At 47.2% G+C, this 27,922-nt stretch overlaps 1 protein-coding gene across 2 annotated transcripts in view; it reads left to right on the top strand.

The window, feature by feature from the left end:
- The window catches only part of MOCOS (molybdenum cofactor sulfurase), a 50,189-nt gene that overhangs the window by 691 nt on the left and 21,576 nt on the right, over window positions 1-27,922 (top strand). For both annotated transcript variants that reach the window (XM_021686106.1, XM_021686107.1), the window contains exons 2-9: window positions 5,915-6,004; window positions 8,984-9,050; window positions 10,183-10,824; window positions 13,006-13,082; window positions 15,466-15,665; window positions 18,956-19,072; window positions 19,897-20,355; window positions 26,288-26,450. In XM_021686106.1, the coding sequence (XP_021541781.1) occupies window positions 5,915-6,004; window positions 8,984-9,050; window positions 10,183-10,824; window positions 13,006-13,082; window positions 15,466-15,665; window positions 18,956-19,072; window positions 19,897-20,355; window positions 26,288-26,450 (1,815 nt within the window). The remainder of the gene's footprint in view (window positions 1-5,914; window positions 6,005-8,983; window positions 9,051-10,182; window positions 10,825-13,005; window positions 13,083-15,465; window positions 15,666-18,955; window positions 19,073-19,896; window positions 20,356-26,287; window positions 26,451-27,922) is intronic.

Here is a 27,922-nt window from a genome sequence, read left to right as displayed (position 1 = left end):
CGGTTGCCACGAGACCCCCGGCTTAAAGGTCCGACTGGAGCCACGGTTGCAGAATGCAGGAATGTCCGGCGCCCCTGACTTTTCGGGTGCTCGCCTGCGGACGGGTGCAGTGCGTGGCTGGACCGTGCGCCGGGTTGGGACCGCGCCTCGGGGGGCGCGCGCGGCTGGGACCGAGAGGTACAGCCTCTGGAGGCTGAGCTCGCAGCATCTTTTATTTTCGAAGCCTCATTTTTCTCCCTCGTGCAGTCAGAACAATGCCTCCGAACTCTAGCTCGCTGGGGCACTCGCATTCGCAAACCGTGCAGTGTGAGCTTTAGTACAGGACGAGCCTGTAAATTGGACACGAAGACCGGGATCACAACGTCCCTTTGATTTCCGCAAGGCAGAACAGGCTGGTTAATTTTATTTTATTTATTTATTTATTTATTTATTTTTTTAAGATTTTATTTATTTATTTACTTGAGAGAGCGAGCGAGAGAGAAACAGCATGAGAGGGGAGAGGTTCAGAGGGAGAAGCAGGCTCCCCGCCCGGCCGGGAGCCTGATGTGGGACTCGATCCCAGGACTCCGGGATCATGACCTGAGCCGAAGGCAGTCGCTCAACCAACTGAGCCACCCAGGCGCCCCCTGGGCTGGTTAATTTTAAATCGAAGGGCGCCTGGGTGGCTCAGTCGGTAAGCGTCTACCTTCGGCTCAGGTCATGATCTCAGTGTCAGGGGGTCGAGCCCCGCATCGGGCCCTCTGAGGAGAGCCTGCTTCTCCCTCTGCCTGCCGCTCCCCTTGCTTGTTCTGTCTCTCTCTCTCTCTGTCAAATAAATAAATAAAATCTTTAAAAATAAATAAATTTTAAATCGAGCTCCACCTGGCCCCATGGCCTTGCCCAGCCATTGCTGCAGGGCAGGAGGGCTCCCACACCGGTGGGGTCTCACTCTTTTGCCACGGACCTCTTGTGAGGGTCTTCTGGAGCCTTAGAACGGCCTGCGGGTGGAGCAGGGAGGGACGGAAGGTAAGTGGGCATGGTGGCGGCAGCAGGCACCGGGATTTGAGGGGTACTTACTGTGTCGAGATGAAAAACTGTGACTGCGCCCCAGCTTGTGGCAAAACAGCAATAGCGATCTCACGGTTCATTAATCAGGTAGCTGATTTCAGCTCTTCTGGGTCATTCCCTCATGTTTGGGGTAGTGACCATTTTGTCCCTTTGGGGGCTCGCAGGGCTGTGGCCTCCTCTCTGTGTGTCTCCTGTCTGTACTTCAGTAGGGAATCTCAGGAGGGAGACAGGGGACCTTCTGGGGCCTCTCTACTACCTCCCCATTCTTCCCAGTGGCACATTCACGTGGAGGAGCACCTCACCCCTCCGATTCTGCCCGCCGTCCCTGACAGGTATTATTTCGGAAATTTCCACCCGAGAAGTAGGCTGGTACAATGAACACCCACAGGTGTGGAGGGAGGGAAGGAGGCTCCCCATTCTTTTGAAGCAAATCCCAGAGGCTGTTAGCGTGCAGTCCATAATTATTTCTGCACCACACCTGCTTAATCCCCTAATCCCTCCAACTCTGGTCCCTCACACCCATCACTGGCTGACCTCTCCCCTCAACACTCCCCTGGGAAAGTAGAGGTATGTTCTGGGCCCCTACTTGTTTCACGTGTGTCCCTCAGAGGGCAGCACCTTTTCCCTTAAATGGAAAATTTAAATGTGATAGCCAGGATCTGAGGCTGGCCTTCAGAGCCCCTTTAACATCTACTGTATTGTATTCTGTCTGTCTGTCTATCTCTCTATCTATCTAGTGCAAGTTCCTAGCATTTCCTCTACATTAAGACTTCAAATAGACATTTTGTGGATTAAATCCACCCTTCCCACAGCTGGGAATCTTGGAACATATCCACTTTTTTTTCTCTCATGGGGCAGGGAAAAACAAACAAAACAAAATAACATAACTTTCACCTCCTCTTCCTTTCCCCTTCCTCCTTCCCCTCATAGTTTTTGTGCGGGTTTGAGAGTTTATCTTGTTAAGGGGTAGCTCTAGATAATTACATGCTTAATCTTCAAATGCTGAAATATTTTGCCCAACCAATGGAATGGGAATTCCCTTGTCTTGGTGAAGGGAGCCTATTGAATTTTCAGATGTGGTTCAAATGGTTCTTGAAGTCTCAGGGTGCCAGTGGATGGCCACTCACCCTATGTGGAACTGAGAACTGAAGAAGCATGATCTAGAAGAGACCCTGGAATTTCCTTCTTGAAGACCCAATGCCAGTGGGTTTGGGGATCATTTGCCTGATTCTTCTAATAATAGCCAAATCTCATGAAGTGTTACTGTGTGCCAAGCACTAAACTGGGCTCGGTTTACCAACTCTTTTAACCCCCATCCCATCTGCAGATGAAGGAACAGGGACCCAGAATGGCTAGTGGTAGAGCAGGATTCAATCAAGTTGGTTGACTGGGATTCCGCACTGTTAACCACGATGCTAGCTGACTCCTCCCAAGATTACATCTCTAGCTAATCTAACATGGCTGCCTGGTTTTGCAAAATTACTGGACCAAAGGCCAAAGCAGGCTTCTCCCAAAAGCCTTCCTGGCCCTGCAGAAGACCGTGGCCAAGGCATGTGGTGTTCCCCGGGAACTAACTTTTTGGACTAGGTAGTACATTTACACAGCACTCAAAATGTGCCAAGGGAGGGTAAAGAATGGCTAGGGAGACCCCTCTTAGTCCAGCCACAGCCATGGTGGCTGCCCCCGAGTCAGCTCCTGCCCCTTGGGTCCTGTGTGCCTTTTGAGTTGTTGTCTGTATTTATATGAGTGTGTACAGTTTTTTTTTTTTTAATTACACAGTTGAGCCATAACATCTCTTACCTGACATAGTTTACGTTTATTTGTTTATGGTCTTTCTCTGTCACTCTCATACTAGCTTCTCTTTTGTCTACTCTGTCTCCGCTACTTAGAGCAGTGCTGGGCACACAGTAAATACTCAATAATGTAAAAATATAAGAAGCTAGGAAATAAAAGGAAACTTAATTGACCTGGTAAAGGCTATCTACAAAAAACGCCACAGCTAATATCATACTTACTGGTGAAAGACTGACAGCTTTGCCCGTAAGATCAGGAAGAAGACAAGGATATCTGGTCTCAGCACTTCCATTCAGCATTGCACTAGAGGTTCTAACCAGGACAATTAGGCAAGAAAATGAAATAAAAGTTGCCCAGATTGGAAAGGAAGAAGTGAACCATCTCTATTTGTGGATAGCACAATCTTACATATAGAAAATCCTTAAAGAATCCACATATAAAACTGGTAGAACTAAAAAACAAGTTCAGCAAGGTTACAGGATACAAGCTCAATATACAAACATCAACCTGATTTCTATACACTAGTAAGAAAAGCTATGCAAATGAAATACAGGAAAGCAACAGAAAGAATAAAATACATAGGAATAAATTTATCAAAAGAGGTATGAGACTTAAACAGCGAAAACTATAAAATGTCATTGAAAGACATAAAGGAAGACCTAAATCAATAGGAAGACATCCTGTATTCGTGAATTTGAAGACTAAATATTGCGAAGATGGCAATACTCCCCAAACTGACCTACAGATTGAATGTCATTACAATCAAAATCCCAGGTACCTTTTTGCAGCAACTGACAAATTGATCCTAAAATTCATACAGAAATGGAAGGGACCCAGAATAGCCAAAGCAACTTTGGAAAAGAAGAAAGTTGAAGGACTCACATTTCCCATAAAAGTAACGTAAGTAAAATTTATATAAAGTAACAGTAATCAAGACAGCATTGTATTGGTATGAGAACAGATGCATAGAACAATGGAGTAAAATTGTAAATCTAGAAATAAACACATATGTCTATGATCAATTGCTTTTTAACAGAAGGCCAAGACTATTCAATAGAGGAAAGAATAGTCTCCAACAAATAGTGTTGGGGAAGCTGGTATCCACGTGCAAAAGATTTATGAAACTGGACCCCTACCTCACACTGTATTCAAAAATTAACTGAAAATGGATCAAAGTCCTAAATATAAGAGCTAAAAATATAGAACTCTTAGAAGAAAGCATAAGCAGTAATCACCAGCACCTTTGATTAGGCAATGGTTTCTTATGACACTAAAATTACAAGCAATAGTAACAATAGAAATAGACAAATTGGACTTGATCAAAATTAAAAACTTTTATGCTTCAATGGACACCACCAAGAAAGGACAACCTGCCGAATGGGAGAAAACAGATGTCTCCACAAAAACTTGCACATAAGTAGTCATGGCAGCATCACTTATAATAGACAAAAAATGGAAACAACCCACATTTATCATTGGATGAATGGATAAACAAAATGTGGTGTGTCCACACAATGGAATGCTATTCAGTCATAAAAAGGAATGACATGAAAATATGGATGCACCTGAAAAATACTATGCTAAGTGAAAGAAGTCAGACACAAAAGGCCATGTAGTGTATGATTCCATTTATATGATATGCCCAGAATCGGCAAATCTGTGGAGACAGAAAGTAGATTGATTAGTGGTTGCCAGGGACTGGGGCTGGATGGTTGGGGAGTGATTGGTAATGGGTATGGGCTCTCTTTTTGGGATGAATGAAAATGTTGTAAGATTAGATAGTGGTGATGGTTGCACAATTTTGTGAATCTGCTAAAAATACCACTAAAAGGGTGAATTTTATGATATGAGAATTATATCTCAAAAAGCTGTTAAAAAAGAAACAAAAAAATTCATTCTGCACAAAACAAAAATTTAAGTGAATGAAAGAAGGAATGAATCTATTCACATTGTATGTTCTCAAAAGTGTATCTCAGAGTTTGCTCCATGTCAGTCCTTATAAAGTACTACATGGGGGTACAAGAATTCTTTATTTTAAACACATGTTCATGGATATTTAAGTCATTTCCAATCTCCTGCTATTGCAGACAATGATGCACTAAATGTCCTCACATGCAGGCCATTTCACAAACCATGGGTATTTATAAATGAATTCCTTGAAGAGGGATTGCTAGTCAAAGAGGGTTTGCATTTTATTTTATTTTATTTTATTTTTTAAAGATTTATTTATTTATTTGAGAGAGAGAGAACACGGGGGAGGAACCACGGAAGAGGGAGAGAGAATCTTAAGCAGACTCCCTGCTGATTTTGGAGCCCAATGTGGGACTCGATCCCACAACCCTGAGCTCATTACCTGAGCTGAAACCAAGAGTCGGATGTTTAACCAACTGTGCCACCCAGGTGCCCCACGGGTTTGCTTTTTAAAGTGTGACTGATATTGCTAAATTGCTGCCCATAAAAAAGTTGTATCATTGTAGCCCCCTACCAGCCATGTACCAGTGGGCCTGTTTTCCAGCACCCTCACCCACACGGTGAGTCACCCAACCTTCTGGTCTCCACCGTCTGATGGGAAAACCTTGGTATCTCATTCTCATCTAAATTTGTCTGTCTCTGTTGATGAGAGAGGCTAGAAAGATCATTTACAATCCTAGTACTGTCCGAAGCTCTCGGAGCTGTCCTAGGGTTGAGGGATATAGAATTCACTGTGGGAAATCAGAATCAGGGTTCGGCTGCCAGGGAAGCGGCAAAGAAATCCCAGGGAGGAAGTGAGTCATAATGTGAAATTGCTTTACTGTCGTGAATCACAAATGTCTATTGGGCTCCTCCTCTGTGTGGGATGTTGTTCCAGGGTCACAAAAGAGCTGGCTAATCAGGAAGGCTTGCTCGGGCTCTAAAGGTCATTCAAGGTGGAAAGTGCAACCTTTCATTGCTCATGCCTCCACTTGGATTAAGGAGCTCCTATCAAGAGGCTGGGAGAAGTCAGTAGCCTGGTGGTGCCCCCTGCTCAAGCTCTAGGTGAAATGAGTGGAACACGTCTGAAAAATAACCACAGCTTTATTCTGTTTTCTTTCAGGAACTGTCTACCTTGACCATGCAGGAGCCACACTGTTCCCCCAGAGTCAGCTCACGAGCTTCACTAATGATCTCATGGAAAATGTTTATGGTAAAGAACAACACACCAAAACTGATTTTTGTACTTGATAGGAGCCAACTACATTCAGCTGACATATCTCTGCTTACCAAATGTCAGATTAATAGACCAGGACTGTGCTGAGCACACAGAGCTGAATGGGCCCCATGGGAGAGGCGGTTCAGCAAGCCCTCGGGTCAGTCCCTATAACGCAAGCGCTGCCTGGATAGGAAAAATTAGCTCAGGGACACACAGTTTACTTCTAGAAGGAGGGGTCAGTGTCAGAAGGGCACAGAGGTACAAAGGTGCTATGTTTATGGCAGGATGACCCTGTGGGATAGTACAGTGCAGAGGGTGGGGTGGTGGAAAGGACATTCATGCATTTTTTTTTTAAGATTTATTTATTTATTTGAGAGAGAGCATAAGCAGGGGGGAGGGGCAGAGGGAGAGGGAGAGAGAGAACCTCAAGCAGACTCTGCACTGAGTGCAGAGCCCGATGTGGGGCCAGATCTCACAACCCTGAGAGATCAGGACCTGAGCTGAAACCAAGAGTCTGGACGCTTAACCTACTGCACCACCCAGGCGCCCCCATTCTTCCACTCCATAAATGTCTGTTGAGCCACTTTGCTATGGGGAGCACGGTGCTATCTTGAAAACAGAGGAAGCACAGTCCCTGTCTTCATGGGCTGTGATCTAGTCAACACAGGACCTTAATCAAGTGAGCTCCCAATAAATGTAAATGACCAGCCCTGTGAAGGGCTATGAACCAAAGGCCCCTGATCCCATGGGGGGTGTGGCTGCAGAGACACAGCATTGGCAGTGTGACTGTCAGAAGAAGCTGCCTTGGGAGTGGGGTGAGTCCTGGAGGATGAGCAGGGAGTCACGCGGGAAAGAGGAGGAGAAGGGCATTCCAGACAGAGGTGCTAGCATGAACCAAGACCCTTAGTGGTTCCAGGAAGTCACCCCGGAGCACAGAGAAGGGGCGGAGAGTGGAGGAGGTCTGAGTGGAGAGGTAGGGAGGGGCATTGTACGTGCCCTGCGGAGTTCGATGTTTATTCTAGAAAGCATGGGCAGTCACGGCAGCGTGTGATGAGGAGGTAAGCCTGGAAAGGGAGCCTGAACTAAAGGCAGTGGTAGCAGATGCAGCAGGGGTGAGAGCGGTGAGTGCCCTGGTGTCCTGAGCACTCACTCACTTCAGGGACTGCTGCAGACGCTTGAGCTCCACCCTCCCCTCCGTTCTCCCCCGCAAACTTAGCTTATCAGACAAGCTAAGGTATAGGTTCTGTCCTGTTTTGCAGGTGAGGAAACTGGGCCCCAGACAGAGTAGGTGGCTAACCCATGGCCACGCACTCAGGAAGCACCCAAGCTGGGGGAACTGGATCTCCACGCATTGGGCTCCAGAGCACCAGCCCTTAGCCGGCACCAGACCCCCTCAGTTCATGACAATTCTGTCGTGCCACACTAAGATCCTGGGCAGCCAGCAGATCTTTAAATCTGGGGAATAGTTTCTAGCGGAGATGCCAGTGAGGGACTTTATTTTGATCTTAGTCTGTGATTTGCAAAGAGATCTGCAAGTCTTGAACCTTTCAAGAGTCATAACTGTGGGAACTCTGAGAGGTGACAGCATCTAGACTGTAGGTGGTGCTAATGTTGTGGAGCTAAAAACCAGGGCATTGAGAGTCAGTAAGGGTAAGTACCAAGTCCCACTGGTTACTAGTGCATATGGAAAAGGAACATTGGTAGCTTCAGTGGCTAGAAATCCAGTGTGACCCGATGGCATGGTATGAGAAAAGAAACGAACAGACCCTAAAACAAAAAAGGTCACTACTGCGTTAACGTGCACCTCTGGTCCCGAGCCTGTGGTCCTGCTCCTGAGAAATACTTGTGCCTGATCCCTGCGCGTCTCGCCCCTTGAGAGGTCTGTGTCCCCGTCTGGGGGCCGTGTTTTGAGGGAGGTAATGATACTATGGGACACACTCAGGGGGGATCCAAGGAGGGGAGAAAAACTAGAAATTGACAAGTGAAGTGAGGAGAGACGTTAGCTAAGGAGAGATGTGATGGCCCCCTTCACATTTTGGAGGAATTAGGTGTGTTTCTGCAGGAATGATGCCAGTTGCAGGGGTGTGAACACAGGGCAACGGAGGGGGATTTAGATTAAGTGGCGTTCATGGCTCTGTCTCATGGTTAGGGGAGAGGGCAGCCTCCTGAGGTTGTTCACTCGGTTCCCTGCAATTATCAGAATCCCCTGTCAGGGAACTTGCAGAAAAGGTTCTTACATTGGCCTGGTTGCCTGTGAGCCGACTTACAGCTCCAGAATGTTCTTCCTGGATCCCACCTCGTTCTACGGGGAATGGTTTATTTTTTTTAAAAAATTGTTTAGAAAAATTGAGTTATATTTTACAAATCATAAAATTCATCTATTTCAAATGTACAATTTAGTGATTTTGGTAACTTTACCAAGTGGTGCTGCTATCACTATAAATCATTTAGAACATTTTCATTCCCCCAATAAGATCTCTGAAGCCTATTTATAGTTAATACCTGTTGCCCCCTCAGTCCCAGGCAACCACTAATCCACTACTTTCTGAATCCCTTTCTATACCATTGCCTTTACTGGACATTTCATATAAATGGAATCATACAATATGTGACCTCTTAGCATGTTTTTGCGGGTCATTCATGACATAGCCAGTAGATTGTTCTTTTCTGTTGTGAATATTTTCCCATTGTGTGGGTATATGGCGTCTTGTCTCTCTGTTCGTCAGCTGATGGATATTCATGTTGTTCCCAGAATTTGGCTTTACCAATAAACCTGCCTACGAACACTTCTGTGCATGAATCTTTGTGTGGACATGTGTTTTCACTTCCCTTTAGGATATAGGAGTGGTATTGTTGGGTCATATAGTAGTTGTGTGCTTAACTCTTTGAGAAACTGGAGGAGAGGGTTTCAGAGGAACACAGGAGCAGAAACCGAAGTCGTGACTTGATGGCTTTGTCTCTGTAACCTGCCAGGTAATCCTCACAGCCAGAGCATCAGCAGCGGGCTCACCCACGAAACCGTGGAGCACATACGCTACAGGTGAGTGCCACAGGTGCCAGTCTGCGTGGGCGCCCCTGGGACGATGGGCTTCTTTCCTACCACCCGCCGCATCCCACAAAGGTTCTGAGTTGGTTTGAGGACGATCACGTTCAGCTAAATGGTTACGTGCCCAGTGACAACCATCAGGGCCAGAGGGCGGGCAGGTGAGAGTGAGTAGGTAGGAGCGGGGCAGCCCCGAAGCACAGGCGGGTGGCCCAGAGGCGTGCACAGCTGTTGTATGGGGCTTGGGGCTGACGCCAGAGTGCCTGAGGGCCAGAGTGACCAGGAGGGACCCAGTTTCCTAAGTCTCATTTTCAGAGAGAGGAAAAACGTTTCCTTTGGGCTTTCTTCTCATGTTTCATTAGGCACCGTTCATCCTCCCTCCCCAACCTTTTTACTAATATGTGCACCTGAAACAGCTCTTTATATTTTTCCACATGTAATAATCGGTTTTTAGTAAGTAATTTCCAAGTGGTGCTTAAAGTTACTCGAGTTGATATAATTTCAAGTTATTTCCAATTTGCAAGAGATGCTGGGCTGCCAATATTAAAGGCACCATGAAACAAGTTGGTGACATAAGCCTCGCTGTGATAGAGCCAGAGAGCAGACCAAGGAGAGAGTGTTTTCTAGGATTAAGAAGGGTTGTTGTGGATTTTTATCTTTTTTTAAAAGATTTATTTATCTGAGAAAGAGAGAGACAGAGTGCGAGAGCACGGGGCAGGAGGGGAAGAGGGAGAGAGAGAATCCCAAACAGACTCCCCGCTGAGCATGGAGCCCGACGCTGGGCTCGATCTCACAACCCTGAGATCATGACCTGAGCAGAAATCAAGAGTCGGAGGCTCGGAGGCTCGACCGACTGCGCCACCCAGGTGCCCTGTGGATTTTTATCTTCTCTATTGAGGGTGGGGACATGGGAGGTGAAGCTGCTTTTGCCAATTAGAATCTGTTTGTCATTTCCTCGTGCAGCTTGCTCTGCGCCTGCCCTCACTTGGCCATTGTGGCAAAGCTGATCTGGGTTTTTTCCTAAATACGAAGGCAGAGAGAGAGGTCCTATGTAGTAGAGATACAGCTGCCTCCGAGCATGTGAACCCAGGGAGACCACGGAGTTGGCATGACGCTGTGCTTCTTCCAGGATTCTGGCGCACTTCCACACCTCCCTGGAGGACTACAGCGTGATTTTCACGGCAGGGAGCACGGCTGCTCTTAAGCTGGTGGCAGAGGCCTTCCCGTGGGTGTCCCCGGGCCCGGAGAGCAGTGGGAGCCGCTTCTGTTACCTCACCGACAGCCACACCTCCGTGGTGGGCATGAGGAAGGTCACCATGGCCATGAACGTCACCTCCGTCCCGGTCAGGCCAGAGGACATGTGGTCGGCGGAGACGCAGGACGCGGCCGCCCGTGACCCCGACTGCCAGCTTCCTCATCTGTTTTGTTACCCCGCGCAGAGTAACTTTTCCGGAACCAGATACCCCCTGTCCTGGATACGAGAGGTCAAGGCCGGGCGGAGGTGCCCTGTGAGCGTGCCTGGGAAGTGGTTCGTGCTGCTCGATGCAGCCTCCTACGTGAGCACCTCCCCTTTGGACCTGTCGGTTCACCAGGCCGACTTTGTCCCCCTCTCCTTCTATAAGATCTTTGGATTCCCTACCGGCCTGGGCGCTCTGCTGGTGAATAATCGTGTGGCTCCTCTGCTGAAGAAAACCTACTTTGGAGGGGGCACAGCCGCGGCCTACCTTGCAGGAGAAGACTTCTATATCCCGAGACGCTCGGTGGCTGAAAGGTAACCTCACCGTGGCAGTGGCTGGCTGGAGTTCAGCAAGGGGGCTGGCCTGTGTCACCTACAGGGTTGTGCAAGGGACCAGACTGGCCACTGGGGTCAGGGGGCTTGAAGTTGGAGGCAGGGATGGAGGCTGGCGGCCGGGCTCAGATCTGGGAGGCGGAGGCTGGCTGGGGCGTGCCCTAGGCGGCTCAGTGAACTGGGCCCCCATTTGTGGGCTTCTCCACAGCTACGAGAGGACGAGGGCTGCAGGCAGGAGAGGTGAAGGGCTCTCAGGAGAGGAAGGAGGGTGGGCCACCAGGCCTTTTCCCAGAGCACAGACAACAGGTGCAGCAGTTTATTCAAGCAGTCCTTTAGAAGATGGCATCATTTGGAACAAGTTAGCGAATGGACGGCCCAGCTGGTGATTGAGCTGCAGAATCCGCTCAGCCCGGCAGCTGGTGGGCAAGAAGATTCCGTTAATTCAGAAGCCACCAGACGTGTGGGGCGCTGTTAACAGCCGCATGTGTGAGCCCTGTGAGTGACAAAGCGACTTTGAGGGCAGGCAGCTACTGGCCGGCAAATGGCATAGGTGGGTTTGTGGGTTTCTGTTTCTTCCTCAGGCTGCAGGGCAGGCGGCGTGGGGAGCCAGGAGCTCTCCCAGGGGGTGATGGCTGGGCCCATAAGGCCGAAGGCGGGAGAGGGTGAAAATGACAGCTGACCGAGGGTTCTGCCGGGGCCAACATCGGGGAACACCATGGGATTGGGCGAGGGAGCTAGTCACCCTGCTGGTGCGTCAGAAGACCCGGGCCTGGATGGGAAGGCGGGTCAGATCCCCCCCAGATCCGGGGGCAGACTCAGGGTTCTGCAGATAGGGCCGTGTCCCCAGCAGTAGAGTCAGTCAGTGGTCAAGTGTGTAGGCCCCAGAGCTGGGTTGCTGGCGGGGGAATCCTGGCTTTACCGCACACTAGCTGTGGGGACATGGACATGTGACTTGGTCTCTGCACCTCATGTTTTTCTTTCTTTCTTTCTTTCTTTTTTAAAGAAACAGAATCTTCTTTATTTTTATTTTTTTATGATTTTATTTATTTATTTGACAGAGAGAGACAGCACAAGCGGGGCGGGGTATGGGGGTGGGTAACAGCAGAGGGGAGGGAGAAGCAGACTTCCTGTTGAGCAGGGAGCCCAATGAGGGGCTCGATCTGAGGACACTGAGATCATGACCTGAGCCATCCAGGCGCCCCTCTTTTAATTCTTAAAGCTTCATATTAAAATATGAAGCATAATATTTCCACTGAAAGCTTCAACTTGCTTTGATAACTCACAGCCTGGCCCACAGAGGCTGCCGTTTGTCACCATCCTTCATCCCCATGCTCCCTGAAACCTCCTGTTTCCGAGCTTCCCCCCTCTCCTGCAGTAGTCTGAAGACTGACTCTGCTTGACAAAGCCTGGGTCCCATCCTGTCCCTGCTCTCTGCTCAGAGCTCTTCAGACACAAGGTATCTCCCCAAGGTAGATGTTCTCTGACTTTATCTCCTACCACTCTCCACCTTGCCAGCTCATTCCCAACTCACCCCCAGCTCATTGCACACTCACTCCCGGCCGCACTGATGTTCTTACCGTTCGGGAAGTGTGCCCGCCTCGGCCTCCTCAGGGTGTTTGCTGCAATCTCTCCCTGGGATGCCATTTCCCTCTGAAACTGTGAACTCAGCTGTTTAAAAGATGATATTTGGGTTCCATAGAGTTTGGAACGATAGTGTTTCCAAGATGATGTGTGGTTCCATAGAGTTTGGGATCACTGACATGTAGTACATTGATCATGCTTAACTGATGCCCTGTCAGTGGTGTTCTTTGGGGTCAAGGGCAGCATTTCAAGAGCCCGAAGCACTTGAGGTTTTGTCAAAATCTTCATGGGGGCAGGATAGCATTTCTCAAGGTGGTGACTGTCTTTAGCTCCCTTTACCCCTGTGGCCATCCTCTCCCAAGAAAGCTGCCGAGCAAGTCAGGGCCAGAGGTGGCCCCATGGGTCTTGGTGTGCGAAGCCCTCTGTCCTGACGGGGAGAACGAGCAGTGGTTTATTAGGCAGCAGAAAGAAGGTATTCAGAGATTATGGCTAAGCCTAAAATCAGAACCTTGTTACACTCCACAGAGCGCACACAGAGAAGTTGGCCACGGCTTGACCTTGTTTCCCTCAACACTGTTACAGGTTTGAAGATGGCACCATCTCGTTCCTTGATGTGATAGCACTAAAACATGGATTTGATGCTCTAGAGCGCCTCACAGGTCAGTGGACCCTTTCATCCATGTCACATTTGCTCCCGGAATGGGCACGGTTTAGGTAAGGACGTGGGTCTGTGTGAGTGGCTGGCACTTGGCTGCTGAACCCTGGATGAAGTTGAAGCTTATTCTCAAGAACTTCAGAATGACTTCTGAGGCAAGAGCAAGAGACTGAGGTGCCTTTGTTGTTGTTGTTGTTGTTGTTGTTTTGCCAGTTAAAAGAACATTTTAATGAGTAAGAGATATTATAAATTGGAGATGAGTAGCTTCATAGTCCCTGGACTGGGAATGGTTACAGATCCGGAGACCTCATTCCGCCGTTCCCTTGCTGGGTCCTCCCTCCTGTCACACGGGGGAGCTGTATGTTGAGCCCACTTTGCCCATGAGGAGCTAATACTCAGAGAGGTTAAATGCCTTCCCCAGGGTCAGGGACCTAGTAATTGAGAGGGCGAGGATTTCAGCCTAGACCATAACAATGCCTAACCCTGGCGCGCCTGGGGGCGCTCAGTCGGTGAAGCCTCTGCCTTCGGCTCAGGTCATGATCCCGGGGTCCTGGGATTGAGCCCCGCATCGGGCTCCCTGCTCCGCAGGAAGCCTGCTTCTCCCTCTCCCACTCCCCCTGCTTGTGTTCCCTCTCTCGCTTGTCTCTCTCTCTGTCAAATAAATAAATAAAATCTTAAAAAAAAAATGCCTAACCCTGAGCCCCAACCACTGTCTCTCCTGTTGACCTTTGCAATAATGCATATTTTCTTTCCTGGTAAGTGGGGTGTGTAGGCAGGGGGGAGACATTCACTGTGGGCTGACACGCCAACAGATGTCACTTCCCATCATGTGGAGCTTGACACAAAGGTATACACGACTAGAAGAGCCTCTGACTCATGAGCCAGGCAGCCACCATCCTGTTGTGCTCCTGGGCACTCCTCCAGAGGCTGAGCTTCTAGAACTGGGTGGTACTGTTTGTACCATCCATATGGAAATGGAGTTGTGGTGAACCAGGGATGTGGCTTAATGATTAGGGAGTCCTTCCTTTCTCTCTCTCTGGTCACAATAATGAGACCCTTCAGGTTCTCAACCTGACCCTGATACTGGAGGCAGAAAGGATTCTTGGGAGGGGAGGGGTGGGTAGTCCTGATGGTAATACAGGGAGGTGAGTGGACATCATCCAGGACAAGAGGAGATAATAAAGACAAGCACTGAGCGATGAGCACTTTTCCAAGGAAAGATATTAATAGATACCCACACCGCAAGCTACAGGTCTGACGGGGGCCGGGACATCTCTGAACTGAAAGCAGACTGACCATATCAGTTCCCCAATAAAGCAAACCCTGATTATTCCTACTTATTTGCTCCTTTGGAAAAAAATGTGAACTATCTGTAACATAAAATGCACCATTTTAGCCAATTTAAGTGTACGTTTCAGTGGCATTAAGTACGTTTACCTTGTTATGCAGCCATCCAGCACTGACCATCTCTAGGACTTCTGCATCATCCCAAACTGAAACTGTACCTATTCGACAGTAACTCCCCTTTGCCCCTTCCCCCAGCCCAAGTAATCTCCTTTCTCCTTTCTGTCTCTACGAATTTGCCTATTCTAGGCACTTATAGAAGACACAGTATTTGTCCTTTTGTGTCTGGCTTATTTCACATAATGTTTTCAAGGTTCATCCATGTTGTAACACACGTATCCTTAATTGATTTGAAGAGTGTTAAAATGATTTAAACATTGAAAGAAACAGCAAAAAAAAAAAAAAAAAAAGATACATTTAAAGATAAAATTGTGACCTGGCTGGGTCAGTTGGTGGAGTGTGAGACTCTGGATCTTGGGGTTATGAGTTCGAGCCCCGCATTGGGTGTAGAGATTACTTAAAAATAAATTTTAAAAAATTTAAAAAATACAAATAAAGATAAAATTGTGCATTTTTGCCATCTGTAACCCAAGGGTCTAAATTAAAAAAAGAAAAGCGAAGGATGACAAGAATTCCTTTGACGATTCCACAGAACAGCAACAGTGAGGTGTTGGTCAGGGCCCCACATCTACACATTAACCACATGGACAGTACCACACACTATCTACCAGTATTTACAACCATTAACCTGAGCTCCAGCCTGGTGGTTAGAATGATCTTGTTTTTCTTAAAAATGAGTGAGTGAGGGGCGCCTGGGTGGCTCAGTCGGTGAAGCATCTTGCCTTTGGCTCGGGTCATGATCTCAGGGTCATGGGATCGAGCCCCACGTCAGGCTCCCTGCTTAGCAGGGAGTCTGCTTCTCCCTCTCCCTCTGCATCTCCCCCTACTTGTGCTCTCTCGCTCTCAAATAAATAAATAAAATGAGTGAGTGAATTACAGGTGAAGTTCATGTTTCTCTCTGACGTTTCACAATCGTTTTTGAGGTGGAATGGAGAATATAAAGCAGCACACCTTCACCTTGGCTCAGTACACCTACACTGCCCTGTCTGCCCTCCGGTACCCCAGTGGAGCCCCTGTGGTGCGGATTTACAGCGACTCTGAATTCAGCAGCCCGGAGGTCCAGGGTCCGGTCATCAATTTTAACGTGCTCGACCCCAGTGGGAACATCATTGGTTATTCCCAGGTGGGTCTCCTCGCCACCTCGCACCCTCATTCACAGGAGAAACGCAGTCCTCTGGCACTCTGCCGCCTTCTGGAGCCCTGAAACGTGCGGTGTGGGTCCCGGGGTGCTTGGGGCAGCTGTGTGTGAAGGGCAGCCCGGGCATGGGTGCAGGGACCCCGGCCTTTTCTTAGAGGCTCCGTACTCTCGTTTCCACGCCATTCTAACTGGCGTGGCTGTTTAGTTTACCAGCCCTCCTTTTTCAGCCAGAAATTGTCAATTTTGAGTGCAGGGAGAGGGACGCAGAATGTTGATCGCAGTGGAAGGGGACAGCTGACAGCTTGCCAGCAAGGGAAGGCACCCTAAAAGAGTGTAGACAGAAAAGCAGTGTAAGACAGAATAGTACTTCTCAGGTCGTTTCATGTCTATTCAGCATGACGGCCCCAGTGACCGGATCACGGCATCACACAAAACGTGGGCCTGTTACCACCATGTATTTGCATGTGGCTTGGAATTCAGAACTCCTTCTTAATGACAAGTATCACAAAAGCCCTTATTTCTGCCATAGTTCATGCATATTATGAGTTCAAAGGATTTAGTAGTTTGGTTATAAAATAGTTTGTGCAAAAGTGCCCCTTGCATCTATTTTCCCATGAAAACAGGGCAAATAGTGGAGGTTGGGAACTGCTGGGGTCCTTGCCATAGCTGAGTAAGCTGGTCACTGTTCAGTCCATTAAAATGTCCAGAGTCATAGCAAGCACTCAGACATGGTGGTAGATGGTCACCAGATGGGGTGTCACAGGCTAGCTGGGATGGGGAGCCCGAGGCCCGTCCCAGAGCATGGGTTCCTAGAGCAGCTCTGTGAGGAGCAGTTCCAATGGTCAGATAAGTTTGGAAGAAAGTGCTCATCTTCCCTTGAAAGCCATAATCCCCATTCACCTTTGTTAAATGCAGAATTTCTCAAACAAAATCCATTTCTCAAGGAAGCATATCCACCCCCTCTTCTCAATAGCTATAAACTATCTGAGGAACAAAGTTGAGAACTATGCTTCCGGGGACATGTCGATTCTTACTGGCTTCTGGGAGGGGACATTTTACAACCACAGGTTGTCTCTTGGGTAGGTTTACTGTGCAGACCCCCGCTCAGTAAGTCACTGGCTGGCCGATGCCACAAGGAAGCATGCGATTTTAAATGCTTTTGGAGGATGGTGGAAAATGCATCAGGAGGAAACGTTTTGCCTTCTTAAATACATTATTCTGGGTGACTGGTAAAGTAAGTCTCATTCTTGGACCTAAATAAGTTTGTATTTCCTGCGTGGTGTGGAGGAGGACAGACAGGTGACTGTGAAGTATGCTGTATCAGGCAGAGCAGGGAGGGAATGCCTCATTTGGCCAGAGAAACCTCGAAGAGGAGAAGAGCCCTGCGGTGGGGGTAGGGGGAGACACCTGCCTAGGTGTCCTGCTGACTTCACTAGGTCTCTTATTCCACGAGGCCAGACCCAGGACAAGTTTCTCCATCTGTGTGTCTGTAGAAGCGGCTGGTCACATGAGGGACCAGGGGATTCCATGGCTGAGGCCTGGAAATCCAGCCTGGTTTCCCCAGGCTCCTTCCCTGTGTGGGAATTCCACAGGGATATTGGTGGCCTTCAGAAAGATCAGATGGTTTCATGGCTGGGTTGGGCTCTCTTTTCGGGAGATTTCAAAAGAATCTGTGATTCTTTTCAAAGTTAGCTTTCCATAAGAAGCTTTGGGGTTCTAGTTTTTGATATCATGCCTCCTAATTCCATTCTTACCTCTGTGGAAGTCACTCTACTCAGTGGTTAAGCATGTGGGCTCAGATTCTGACTGCCTTTTGTTGGCTCTGTGAGCTTAGGCAAGTTAGTGTAAACACTCCAAGTGTCCATGAAAAAAGAGTCAAGCATCTCCCCTGCGCTCTTTCCAAATTCCTGACCTACTGTAGCTGTGAGCACAAAAAAATGGTTATTATTTTGTTCCACCAAGTTTGGTGGCTTGTTTCGCAGCAGTGGTAACACACTGTGAATGACGAAGTACCCTGCTGATAGTGTTGCTCTGAGGACTGAATTAGATATGCTATTGAATGCCTGAGCACGGGGCCCAGTAGGAAGCAAGTGCTCAGTAAACGCTGAGCATGAAGGCACCTGGGTGGGGAGGCTCCCATGCTGCACTCTGGTCAGGCTGCTTTCTCGATGTCCCCGGATGTTGTGCTCATCCTGCTGCTGAAACCAAATCCTTCACCTGGTCAGGCATGGGCTGGTATCCCACGGGGCCCAAGGTGAGGGGGTACCGCCTCATGATGGGAAATTAGGAGGAAGGGTTAGGTGTGGCCCAAACAGCCTCTTGTAGGTGGGGGCCTTCTCTCTTCTTGAATCTTGGTGGGTTTGTGACTCGCTCATAACCAGGAGAATGCCACAGAAGGGACACTGCGTGGCAGCCACATCAGCATTATTCCTTGGGACGTCCACTTCTGGGCCCCAAGTTACCACGTAAGAAGGTCTACACTGAGGCTGCCATGCTCTGAGGAAGCCAGCCATGTGGAGAGGCCAAGCACAGGCCCTCTGGTGGCAGTCCTGTTTTGAGCCCTCCTGGCTGGGAGGCCAGACACACACACACACACACACACGCACACACACGTGTAAGTGAGTCTCCAGATGATTCCAACTCCCAGACACCACGTCACTCCCAGCCTTGGCGTCTTCCCTGCTGAGACTCGGGAAATCATGGAAAAGAGTCAAGCATCTCCCCTGCGCTCTTTCCAAATTCCTGACCTACTGTAGCTGTGAGCACAAAAAAATGGTTATTATTTTGTTCCACCAAGTTTGGTGGCTTGTTTCGCAGCAGTGGTAACACACTGTGAATGTGGAATGTGGGGGTGGGCACAGGAGACTTCAGTTTCCAGTTGGCAGGGGTTGCGGTGGGGCAGTGAGGGAGCCTCCTGAGCAGCTACCCGTTGAAAGGAGGCCACCTGACTCTGGAGATGGGGTTGGCCTGACCCAGTGATGCTGCCAGGTCTCAGCTCTGAGCACCAGAGAATGCCTGAATTTCATTAGCAGGTCTCCACGTCACTGAACTATTTGCCCAGGCTAAAGGAGCAGAGTTGCTTTCCTGAGGCCCCTCAGTTCAACCCAGAGAATGGCTTCTTCTCACTCTGACAGTCCAGGGGAGGCAGCTAACATGAAGACAGTCCTGGTCTCACCACTGTGGGAGATGCTATTGCTGTTGCAGCTGCTGGAAGCACATGCTGACCATGTGGTGACATCCTTTAACACTGGTTTCATGTCATATTGAACCCACAGGTGGATAAAATGGCCAGTCTTTACAACATCCACTTGCGAACTGGCTGCTTCTGCAACATGGGGGCCTGTCAGAGGCACCTGGGGATAAGCGACGAGATGGTCAAGAAGCATCTTCAGGTTGGTAATGCTGGTCATTTCCCATGGTGGCCTCTCCAACCACCCTGGAGGCTGGTCTCGTGTCTGGGGTCAGAGATCCCAACCAACCATGAACTGGATTTTACTTAAAAAGAGAGAGGAAGGCCTGCTACAGAAACAAATGCAGGTTTAGATAGAATATTTGATCTGCGGAGTGTTGTGACCCCAACTCTTTAGGTGACTGCCCTGGGTTCAGCACTGGGGCAGGTAGGTGCCCTGAGCAGCGACCAATACCGGGCGGCCCCGCTTGGAGAGGATGGGGGACCCCTCGCCTCTCTTTCCCCACCTCCCAGCAGGAGCACCCAGCCTGCTTTGGCTTTTGTAGTGGCCTTGGCTGGTCGTTCACAGAGGGAGCATCTCTTTCTTGCCTTGTCAAAGGGCAGCTCTCAGGGATGCAGTCCTCCCTTTGGTTCTGAGAGAGGCTCAAGGGAGCGACCAGCAGGTGTTTCTCCTGCCTCAGCCCAGGGGAGACCAAGAAGCTGACCCATCACGCTTCTGAAACTTTGGTCTGTCTTTTGACGTGTCTGTGGGTTGGCATGGTGTGCGGCTCTGGGTAAATACCTCCCGTGCAGTATTTCTTCTAAACTTTTTAATGATCCATTGAGATTGGTATTGAGCCCAATTTACACCTGAGCAAAGCGAGATTCACAAGGGAGTCCTTATGCTTAGGAGAGCATGGCTCAGGCACACAGTGTGTGTTACTGCTGTGGTTTCTTGTCCTGGGTTAAGTTTCTTCTCCAAAACGATTTCCAGTTTATCCATGCGGAATGAGTCCCTCTGGCTGACTTATTTCCCTTTTATTCTAGGCTGGTCATGTCTGTGGAGACAATGTGGACCTCATAGAGGGGCAGCCTACAGGGTCTGTGAGGATTTCCTTTGGATATATGTCTACACTTGAGGATGCCCAGGCTTTTCTCAGGTTCATCATAGCAATGCAACTGCACAGGTCTGATGGACAGCCCCTCCCTCAGACCACCGCTGGGGAGGCTGGAGCCCCGTCAGAGAGCGAGGCTCAGGACGCCGTGCCGGCCACCACGGACAGATGTAGTTCCTCACCTCAGGAAGAGGCCCCCACAGCCTCTAGGGTTTGCAACGACTTGCCGAGCACTGTGGATGCAGGTGGTTCGCACTCACCTCCACTGATGGCCACCGGGACCCAGCAGACCCCTTCAGAGAAAGCTGTAGGAGTCCTGGATGGGGGCCTTGGGCCACATGTCATCACCAACCTTTACCTCTACCCGATCAAATCCTGTGCTGCATTTGAGGTAAGGGTTTTAAAGGCGGCACACAGACTGCTTTTTGTTGTTGTTGTTGTTGTTTACTTCATGACTTTTTTTTGATAAAGTGAAGAAAAAAGGACAGAAGGTAAAGCAAAGCATGCAGAAAATCAAAATCATATTCGGAGTATTGTGACATATGAAGGGTCGTTCTCATTCTGCCTTTCTTGGTTTGGGCTGACTTTTGAACATGGCTCCGCTTGGAGGTATGCCGGAAATGATCCTGTTTCTGAATGGTGAACACCTACTTACTCTTAATACTTATAGATATAATTTTCACTGAATGCATGTGCTGGTTCCCTGCTGAAGCATTTTATATGCTTTGTTTCAGTCCATCTTTAAAACAACAATATGAGGTGCATGGGAGTATCATCCCCATTTTATAGATAGCCTGAGGGCTATTGAGGTTAAGCACTTTGCCCAGTAATTGATGAGAGAGGAAAGATTTGAATCTGGGTCTGCTGACTCCTTGGGTCAATGCTTTTATGTGACTTGTTCTGCTCAGCCCTCCCTGTGGATATGAACTGTGTTATGTCTTGAAATGTGCCGGCCTGGTGGTTACCTGAGCTGGGAGGCTGGGGTGCCCGCCTTGGCTGGCCAGCCAGCCCTGACACCCCTGCGGTGGCCAAACTGAAGCTATCATTCTATGACCTGTGTGTGTCCCAAGTCCCAGGCAAAGGTCCCAGACTCCTGATCCTCTGGAATAACAGGCTCTTTGGTTCCTGGTCAGACATACCATGGTCAGGGCTGTTTGTGGCCTGCCTTTCAGGGTGGTCCTATGGGAACCTGTCCTCCAGGCTGAGACCGTAACAAGCAAGTTCACTTTCACTTCCTAATGGAGGAAGGTGAGAAGTCCATGTTTCCCGTGTGTGTCAGGACTCGTATTTTTCACAGACTGGTCATGTTCCATAGGATAGCCACATAGCACAGATACCTCGGAGGAATTAGCATCCCATTTTATAGATGAGGACACTGAGACTCAGTAAGGTTTGCTAAAGGTCTTCTATCCATCTTCTCATTCAAAAACTGCATACCAAGGACCTGCTATCTGCCAGGCCTTAGGCCAACACCTGGTATACATTGATGAGCAAAATGGAAAATGTTCCTTCCCTTAGAGAGTGCAGTATCTCAGAAGGGACAGACACAAGACCAAGCACCACCCAAGTGAATAGAATCACACTGGTGATAAGGGCCCACGAAGACATGAAGATAGAATTCTGGCAGATGGATGTCTTAGTCCATTCTGGCTGCCATAGCAAAATGCCATCAACTGTGTGGCTTATAAACAACAAAAATTTATTTCTCATGGTTCTGGAGGCTGCAAGTCCAAGATCAAGGTGCTGGCAGATTCGATGTCCAGTGAGGGTTCACTTCCTGGTTCACAGACAGTGTCTTCTCGCTGTGTCCTCACCCAGCAAAGGGGTGAGGGAGCTCTCTGGGGCCTCTTTTCTAAGATCTTTAATCACATTCATGAAGCTCCACCCTCATGATCTACTCACCTTCCAAAGACCTCCTAACCCCCAAAGTGAGGGTATTATCTGAGGTTTCCTTATGATTTCTGTAGTTTTGGCAGGAATTCCTTAAGAGTGATACCATGCTTTCTCAGTGCATCCCAGAAGGAGACACACACTTTTCATTTGTCCCAATGCTGGTGACGTTAACCATCATCATTTGCTTAAGGTGGGGTCTGCCAGGTTTCTCTACTGTAAAATTCATTAATAAGTAATTAATCAGTATTTCGTGGAGAGATATTTTGAGGATATGTAAATATCCTGTTCCTTGTCAAACTTTTATTCACTAGATTTAGCATCTATTGATGACTTTTGCCTAAATCAATGATTGGAATGATGATTGCAAAATGGTAATTTAAGAAATTCCATCATTCTTTTTAGATTTATTAGTTGCTATTCTATTGTAGGATAGAGCTTTCCTCCTTCCATGTTTATTTAGTCATTAATTCTTCTCGCTCTCTTTTTGTATCTTCATGGACTCATGGATGCTGATTTTGCTCAAAAGGTTGCAACCCATCTTTATCAGTATTTATTTTGATGCTTAAATTGCTGCAGACTTGGCCACTGGGAGCTCCTTCAAGTTAGATCCTGTGTCCTTTTGATATGTCCCTGTTATTCCTTGAGCATTTCCTTACTTTCTGGTGCAATAATGTGTTCTAGGCTCATTCTGTATGTCCCCTGCCTGAGAAATGGAATGGGTCATTTCATCAAAGGCACTTCACTTCTTACATCAGAGAATGACATTGAGAAGCTAATACTTGGTTGCCAAGTCTGATCCTTGACCTTGCTCCTATGCCCTCTGAGTGTACAGAGCTTAAAAATATTTGCTGTTGTGACAGATTATCATAAACTTTTAACAGGACTCATCTGATTAGATTGGGCCCACCTGGATAACCCGGGAAGATCTCCCCATTGTAGGGTCCTCAACTTTAATCGCACCTACAAGTCCCTTTTGCCTAATTCCAGGGATTAGGATGTGGACATGTTTAGGAGGACCATTATTCTGTCCACCACATATATGTACGTGTTAAGACTTTTGGGATACTCTGCATACATGTGTGCATATACATATCTGTATTTTTATATCTATCTATCTATTAACTATCGATCTATCATCTCTACCAGCTAGCCATGCTCCCGATTTCCCACTAACACCTCCACTTTCAATCCAATACCACATTGTTTATTCTATCTATGCCCCTCTCCATACTTGTAACTCCTGTCAGAAACCTGGCTTCTATACTTTCACCAGATACTTATTTGCTCAACTCCTCCTTCTGTAACCAAACTCCCGCTGCAGCAGCTGAAGGCTTAGCCCCACACATGCCAGTTCCCCCCCTCCCTCAGGAAGAAGAAAGGAGAAAAGGGGAAGCCAGCACATTACATTTTTAGATGGTAAAATAAAAGATAGAAAATTATAGACCTATTTCCACAAATAGGTGAAGAACTGTGAAGAGTCTGAGGTTTGCCCTCCTTGTAAGCTAACCAGCTAGCCTGCCACAGTGTTCTCGATGCTGGCAGAAAACATGAGACTCCTGGGTCAGAGACAAAGGGCTTTATTACTCACAGAACAGCAGGCAGCATGAGCTTCATGTTTGTGTTGCTTCCCTGTGCCCCCCAAGTCCCAAGAGGGGTTACAGAGGGGCCCAGGTGGATGGTGTGCACATGGCTGAGGAACCCCTCCCTCAGGGAACCGTACTCATAATAGGATGTGAGCAAACATGCCTAGCCGTTGCTCAGAGGAAGACATTATAATAGTGGACTGTGAGCAAACCTGTTCTCCTACCCAGAGGCTTGTATTCACTGTATTTACTTGTATTCTTTATACAAACATACTCAGAAAGGTAGTCTGGAACGAAAGGGCAGTTAGTACTTCTGCTCGTGACAACAGACACACAGAAACAAGAGACATGAAGATCGTTTCCCAGTAACACATTGTCTTCTAAGAAGTTATTTGTAATTCAAAACATATTTTCCTATAGAAATAATGATGGTGGTTTCTGGGCTTTCCTATAGAAATAATATTTAATAATAGATAAATAAATCAGAAATAATGATGGTGGTTTCTGGGCTTACCCGTAAAGGCTTATAGACCATAATATTGCAGAGCTTGAGTGTTGGACCAACAGAAGCAGCTATAGTCTGTGGGGAGACTATTGGATACATGAGAAAAAGTGAAGGGAGAGGTAAAGAGATTAACACCTATGGATCATCTGATATATTTTAGTTGCTTTACATTTTATATTTCATTTTAGCTTTTAGCCAATACTATAAGAAATGATAATGTCCATCCTGCATGTGACAAAGCCAAGACTCAGGAAGGTTAGGAAATTGTTCAAAGCTAATAACGGTTGAGGTGGGATTTAAACCCAGGTCTGTCAGTCTCCACAGTGCCCGCACCCCCCATTACATGACATTTCCACTTCCTGAATACAGGGCCCGCCCTGCTTGAGGTGAAGCTTACCTTGACTTTCTTCCTCCTTGAGTTCTGTGCCCTCCCCCTGTGCCCTGTAACTCCTCTCCTTTACTTTCCGTGGTGCCTCAGTCTTCCCTGAGGTCCCTCCCTGGAAGACCCACCCCAAAATGCCCCTTGATTAAAAATTGCTTCCCACTCTTCATCACCCACTATTGAAGTTTTCAGGTTCTTTTGGGTAGCTGAATTGAGTGCTCAGAGGAAAACAATTGGGTGAAATGGATTCCTTCACAGTTCGAGAATGATTGTCTCTTAACTACTTCTAAAGTATTTTTTTCACCTTTGCCTATGCTTTTCTTCAGTGGAGTGCTGGTTCCAGAAGAGCCCTCACTGATGGGGCTACTGGACATGGGCTGTTGCCTGCAGCGCTGTTAGCAACGAAGCTGTGGACAAAAGTCCTGTGAAGACCTGGCATTGAAATGTCATTAGTTTTTCTCTAATGCCCTTTTTCTGTTCTAGGATCTCATCCCAGATGTCATATTATATTTAGCGGTCATGTCTCCTTAGGCTTCTATGGGCTGTACCGGTTTCTCAGACTTTCTTTGTTCTTGATGACCTTGACAGTTTGAGGAGTACTGGTCAGGTATTTTTTAGCATGTCCCTCAATTTGGGTTTGTCTGATGTCTTTCTCATGGGGTTACGGGTTGTTTTTGGGAGGAGGACCACAGAGGCAAAGTACTATTCTCATAATATCATATATCATATTGTATTATTTCATATCATATCATATCATAGTACATACTGTCAACGTGACTTCTCACTATTGATGTTAATTAACTCTGATCTCTGGTTGAGAGAGTGTTTATCAGGTCTCTTCACTATAAAGTTTCTCCTCCACCCCCTTTCTGTACTGAACTCTTTGGAAGCAAGTGAATAAGTATAGCCTACATGTAAAGGGTGGGGAGTTATACTCCTCTTTCTTGAGGGGGAGCATCTACATCAATTATTTGAGGTTCTTCTGTATGGGAGATTTAACTTTTCTTATTTATATATTTGGGTATTTATTTGTTATTTATTCAATCAGGTATTTATTTCAGTATTGACTCCTGAATATGTATTTTATATGTTGGGTTATAATATGGTACTACATCATTATTCTTGTTTTTGCTCAAATTGTTCCAGTTTCGGCCAGCAGGCATGCTTTCAGCTGACTCCTGCCTCCCTTTGACATACTCCCATCATTTAGTTTTTTGAGTATTTCCTTACTTTTCTACCACCGCCAGATGCTCCTGACCCAGCCCTAGAATCAGCCATTTCTCCAGTGACCAGGCCAGGATAGCCACAGTTTGTGCGAGAAATATGTCTATAGTAAGGGGGTAGGCCTATGCAGCATTCACAACTGTGGAAGGATAGAGAAAAAGTGAGAATGATGGAAGTCTGTGGGGAGGGGAGCTTGGAGGTGGGGTGGAGTGGAGACTTACTTTCCATGCACACTCTTGTTTTCTCTGAGTGTTGCTCCATGCACACACATTACCCCCTTAAAAGACAGGTTGAAGAGGAGAAGGGTAGGAAGTGGCTCTGGAGGGTGAATGGAAAGAATCTAGCGCTCACATGGTCTCCTTTGCATTGTCTACTTGGCTTTACTTTCTTTTCTTCTTCATTTCCTCCTTCAAGAGTGTGTGCTGCAGGGCGCCTGGGTGGCTCAGTCGGTTAAGCGACTGCCTTCGGCTCAGGTCATGATCCTGGAGTCCCGGGATCGAGTCCCGCATCGGGCTTCCTGCTCAGCAGGGAGTCTGCTTCTCCCTCTGACCCTCCCCACTCTCATGTGCTCTCTCTCATTCTCTCTCTCTCAAATAAATAAATAAAATCTTTAAAAAAAAAAAAGAGTGTGTGCTGCATTCATTAAGTCTGTCTGTATTTGTGCAGCCACAGTGCAATAATGTGGAGACCATTTTTGAGGAGCTCTGTCCTAAAACACACTTACCTTTTTGTTTAGGTGACCAAGTGGCCCCTAGGAAAGCAAGGGCTGCTGTATGACCGGAGCTGGATGGTTGTGAACCACAATGGTGTGTGTCTGAGTCAGAAGCAGGAGGCCCGGCTCTGCCTGATCAAGCCCTTCATTGACCTGCAGCAGAAGATCATGGTCATCAAAGCCAAAGGTGTGAAAACTGGGTTCATTTTCACAAATCAACTGTCAAGAGTAGCTTTTATACGCCTGTGAAGGTAAAATAATAGGTTTTCCTCTACCAAATATTAAAATAATCCTAAAGTAAGTCCAATGTTGTCTAAGAGACCACACAAAGTTCTTGCTCCTTGTGTTTTGAGAAATCTCAGGAGCGAGGTAAAGATCTGACAAATCACTCAGAAAATAAAGAAGTATAAAATTTAAAATTATGTCTTTTCACTTACATTCCCTTTATTTCAGTCACTTGTCATAATACATACTCAAGCTTTAATTCTTCCTTGTTGACTTTTTGTTATGAACTATCTAACATATATAAAAGTATAGATCAGCTCTGTCCAATGGAACTTTATGTGTTGATGGAAATGTGTAATATCTATATTGTCCACATTGGTAGCCACTGGTTACATGTGGCTACTGAGCACACGAAATGTGGCTAGTGGGAAGTGCACAGGTCAGTAGTGTTTTTGTATGTTCACGAGGTTGTGCAACCATCACCACTATCAACTTCAGAACATTTTCATCTCCATAAAAGAGAAACTTCGTAGCCATTAGTAGTCACTCCCCATCGCCAGCCTCATCCCTGACCCCCGGCAACCACTAATCGAATTTCTGTTTCTATGGATTTGCCTATTCTGGATGTTTTGTGTAAATGGAATCACACAATATGTGACTGGCTTCTTTCGCTTAGCACCATGTTTTCAAGGGTCATCTATAGTGTTGAATAATATTCCATTGCATGGATATATCATTTTGAAAAATCTATTTAGTAGTTGATGGATATTTAGGTTGTTTCCACTTTTTGGCTATTAGAAATCATGCTGCTGTGAACATTTGTGTACAAGTACAAGTTTTTGTGTACAAGTTTTATGTGGCCATATGTTTTCCATTCTCTTAGGTATGTACCCTAGGAGTAGAATTGCTGGGTCATGTTGGAACTGTATGTTCAGCATTTCCAAGGTGGCTGCAACACCATTTTACATTCCCACCAGCAATGCACGGTGGTTCTCATTTCTCCATGTCCTCAACACCTGTTATTTTGTTGCTGTTTTTTTTTTTTTAAAGATTTTATTTATTTATTTGAGAGAGAGAGAATGAGAGACAGAGAGCATGAGAGGGAGGAGGGTCAGAGGGAGAAGCAGACTCCCCGCCGAGCAGGGAGCCCGATGTGGGACTCGATCCCTGGACTCCAGGATCATGACCTGAGCCGAAGGCAGTCGCTTAACCAACTGAGCCACCCAGGCGCCCCTGTTGCTGTTTTTCAGTAGTCATTGTAGTGGGTGTGTAGTAGTACCTCTGTGGCTTTGATTCGCATTTCCTTAATGACTAATGATGTTGACTATCTTTTCTTGGGTTTATTGGTCATCTGTATATCTTCTTCAGAAAAATATCTCTTCAAATTCTTTGCTTATTTATTTTTGAATTATTGAGTTGTAAGAGTCCTTTCTG

Source organism: Neomonachus schauinslandi, chromosome 14 (assembly GCF_002201575.2).
Source record: "Neomonachus schauinslandi chromosome 14, ASM220157v2, whole genome shotgun sequence".
In the NCBI taxonomy this organism is placed as follows: Eukaryota; Metazoa; Chordata; class Mammalia; order Carnivora; family Phocidae; genus Neomonachus; species Neomonachus schauinslandi.
The sequence above is the reverse complement of the archived record's forward strand: the minus strand, read 5'-3'. Positions and strand labels throughout refer to the sequence as shown.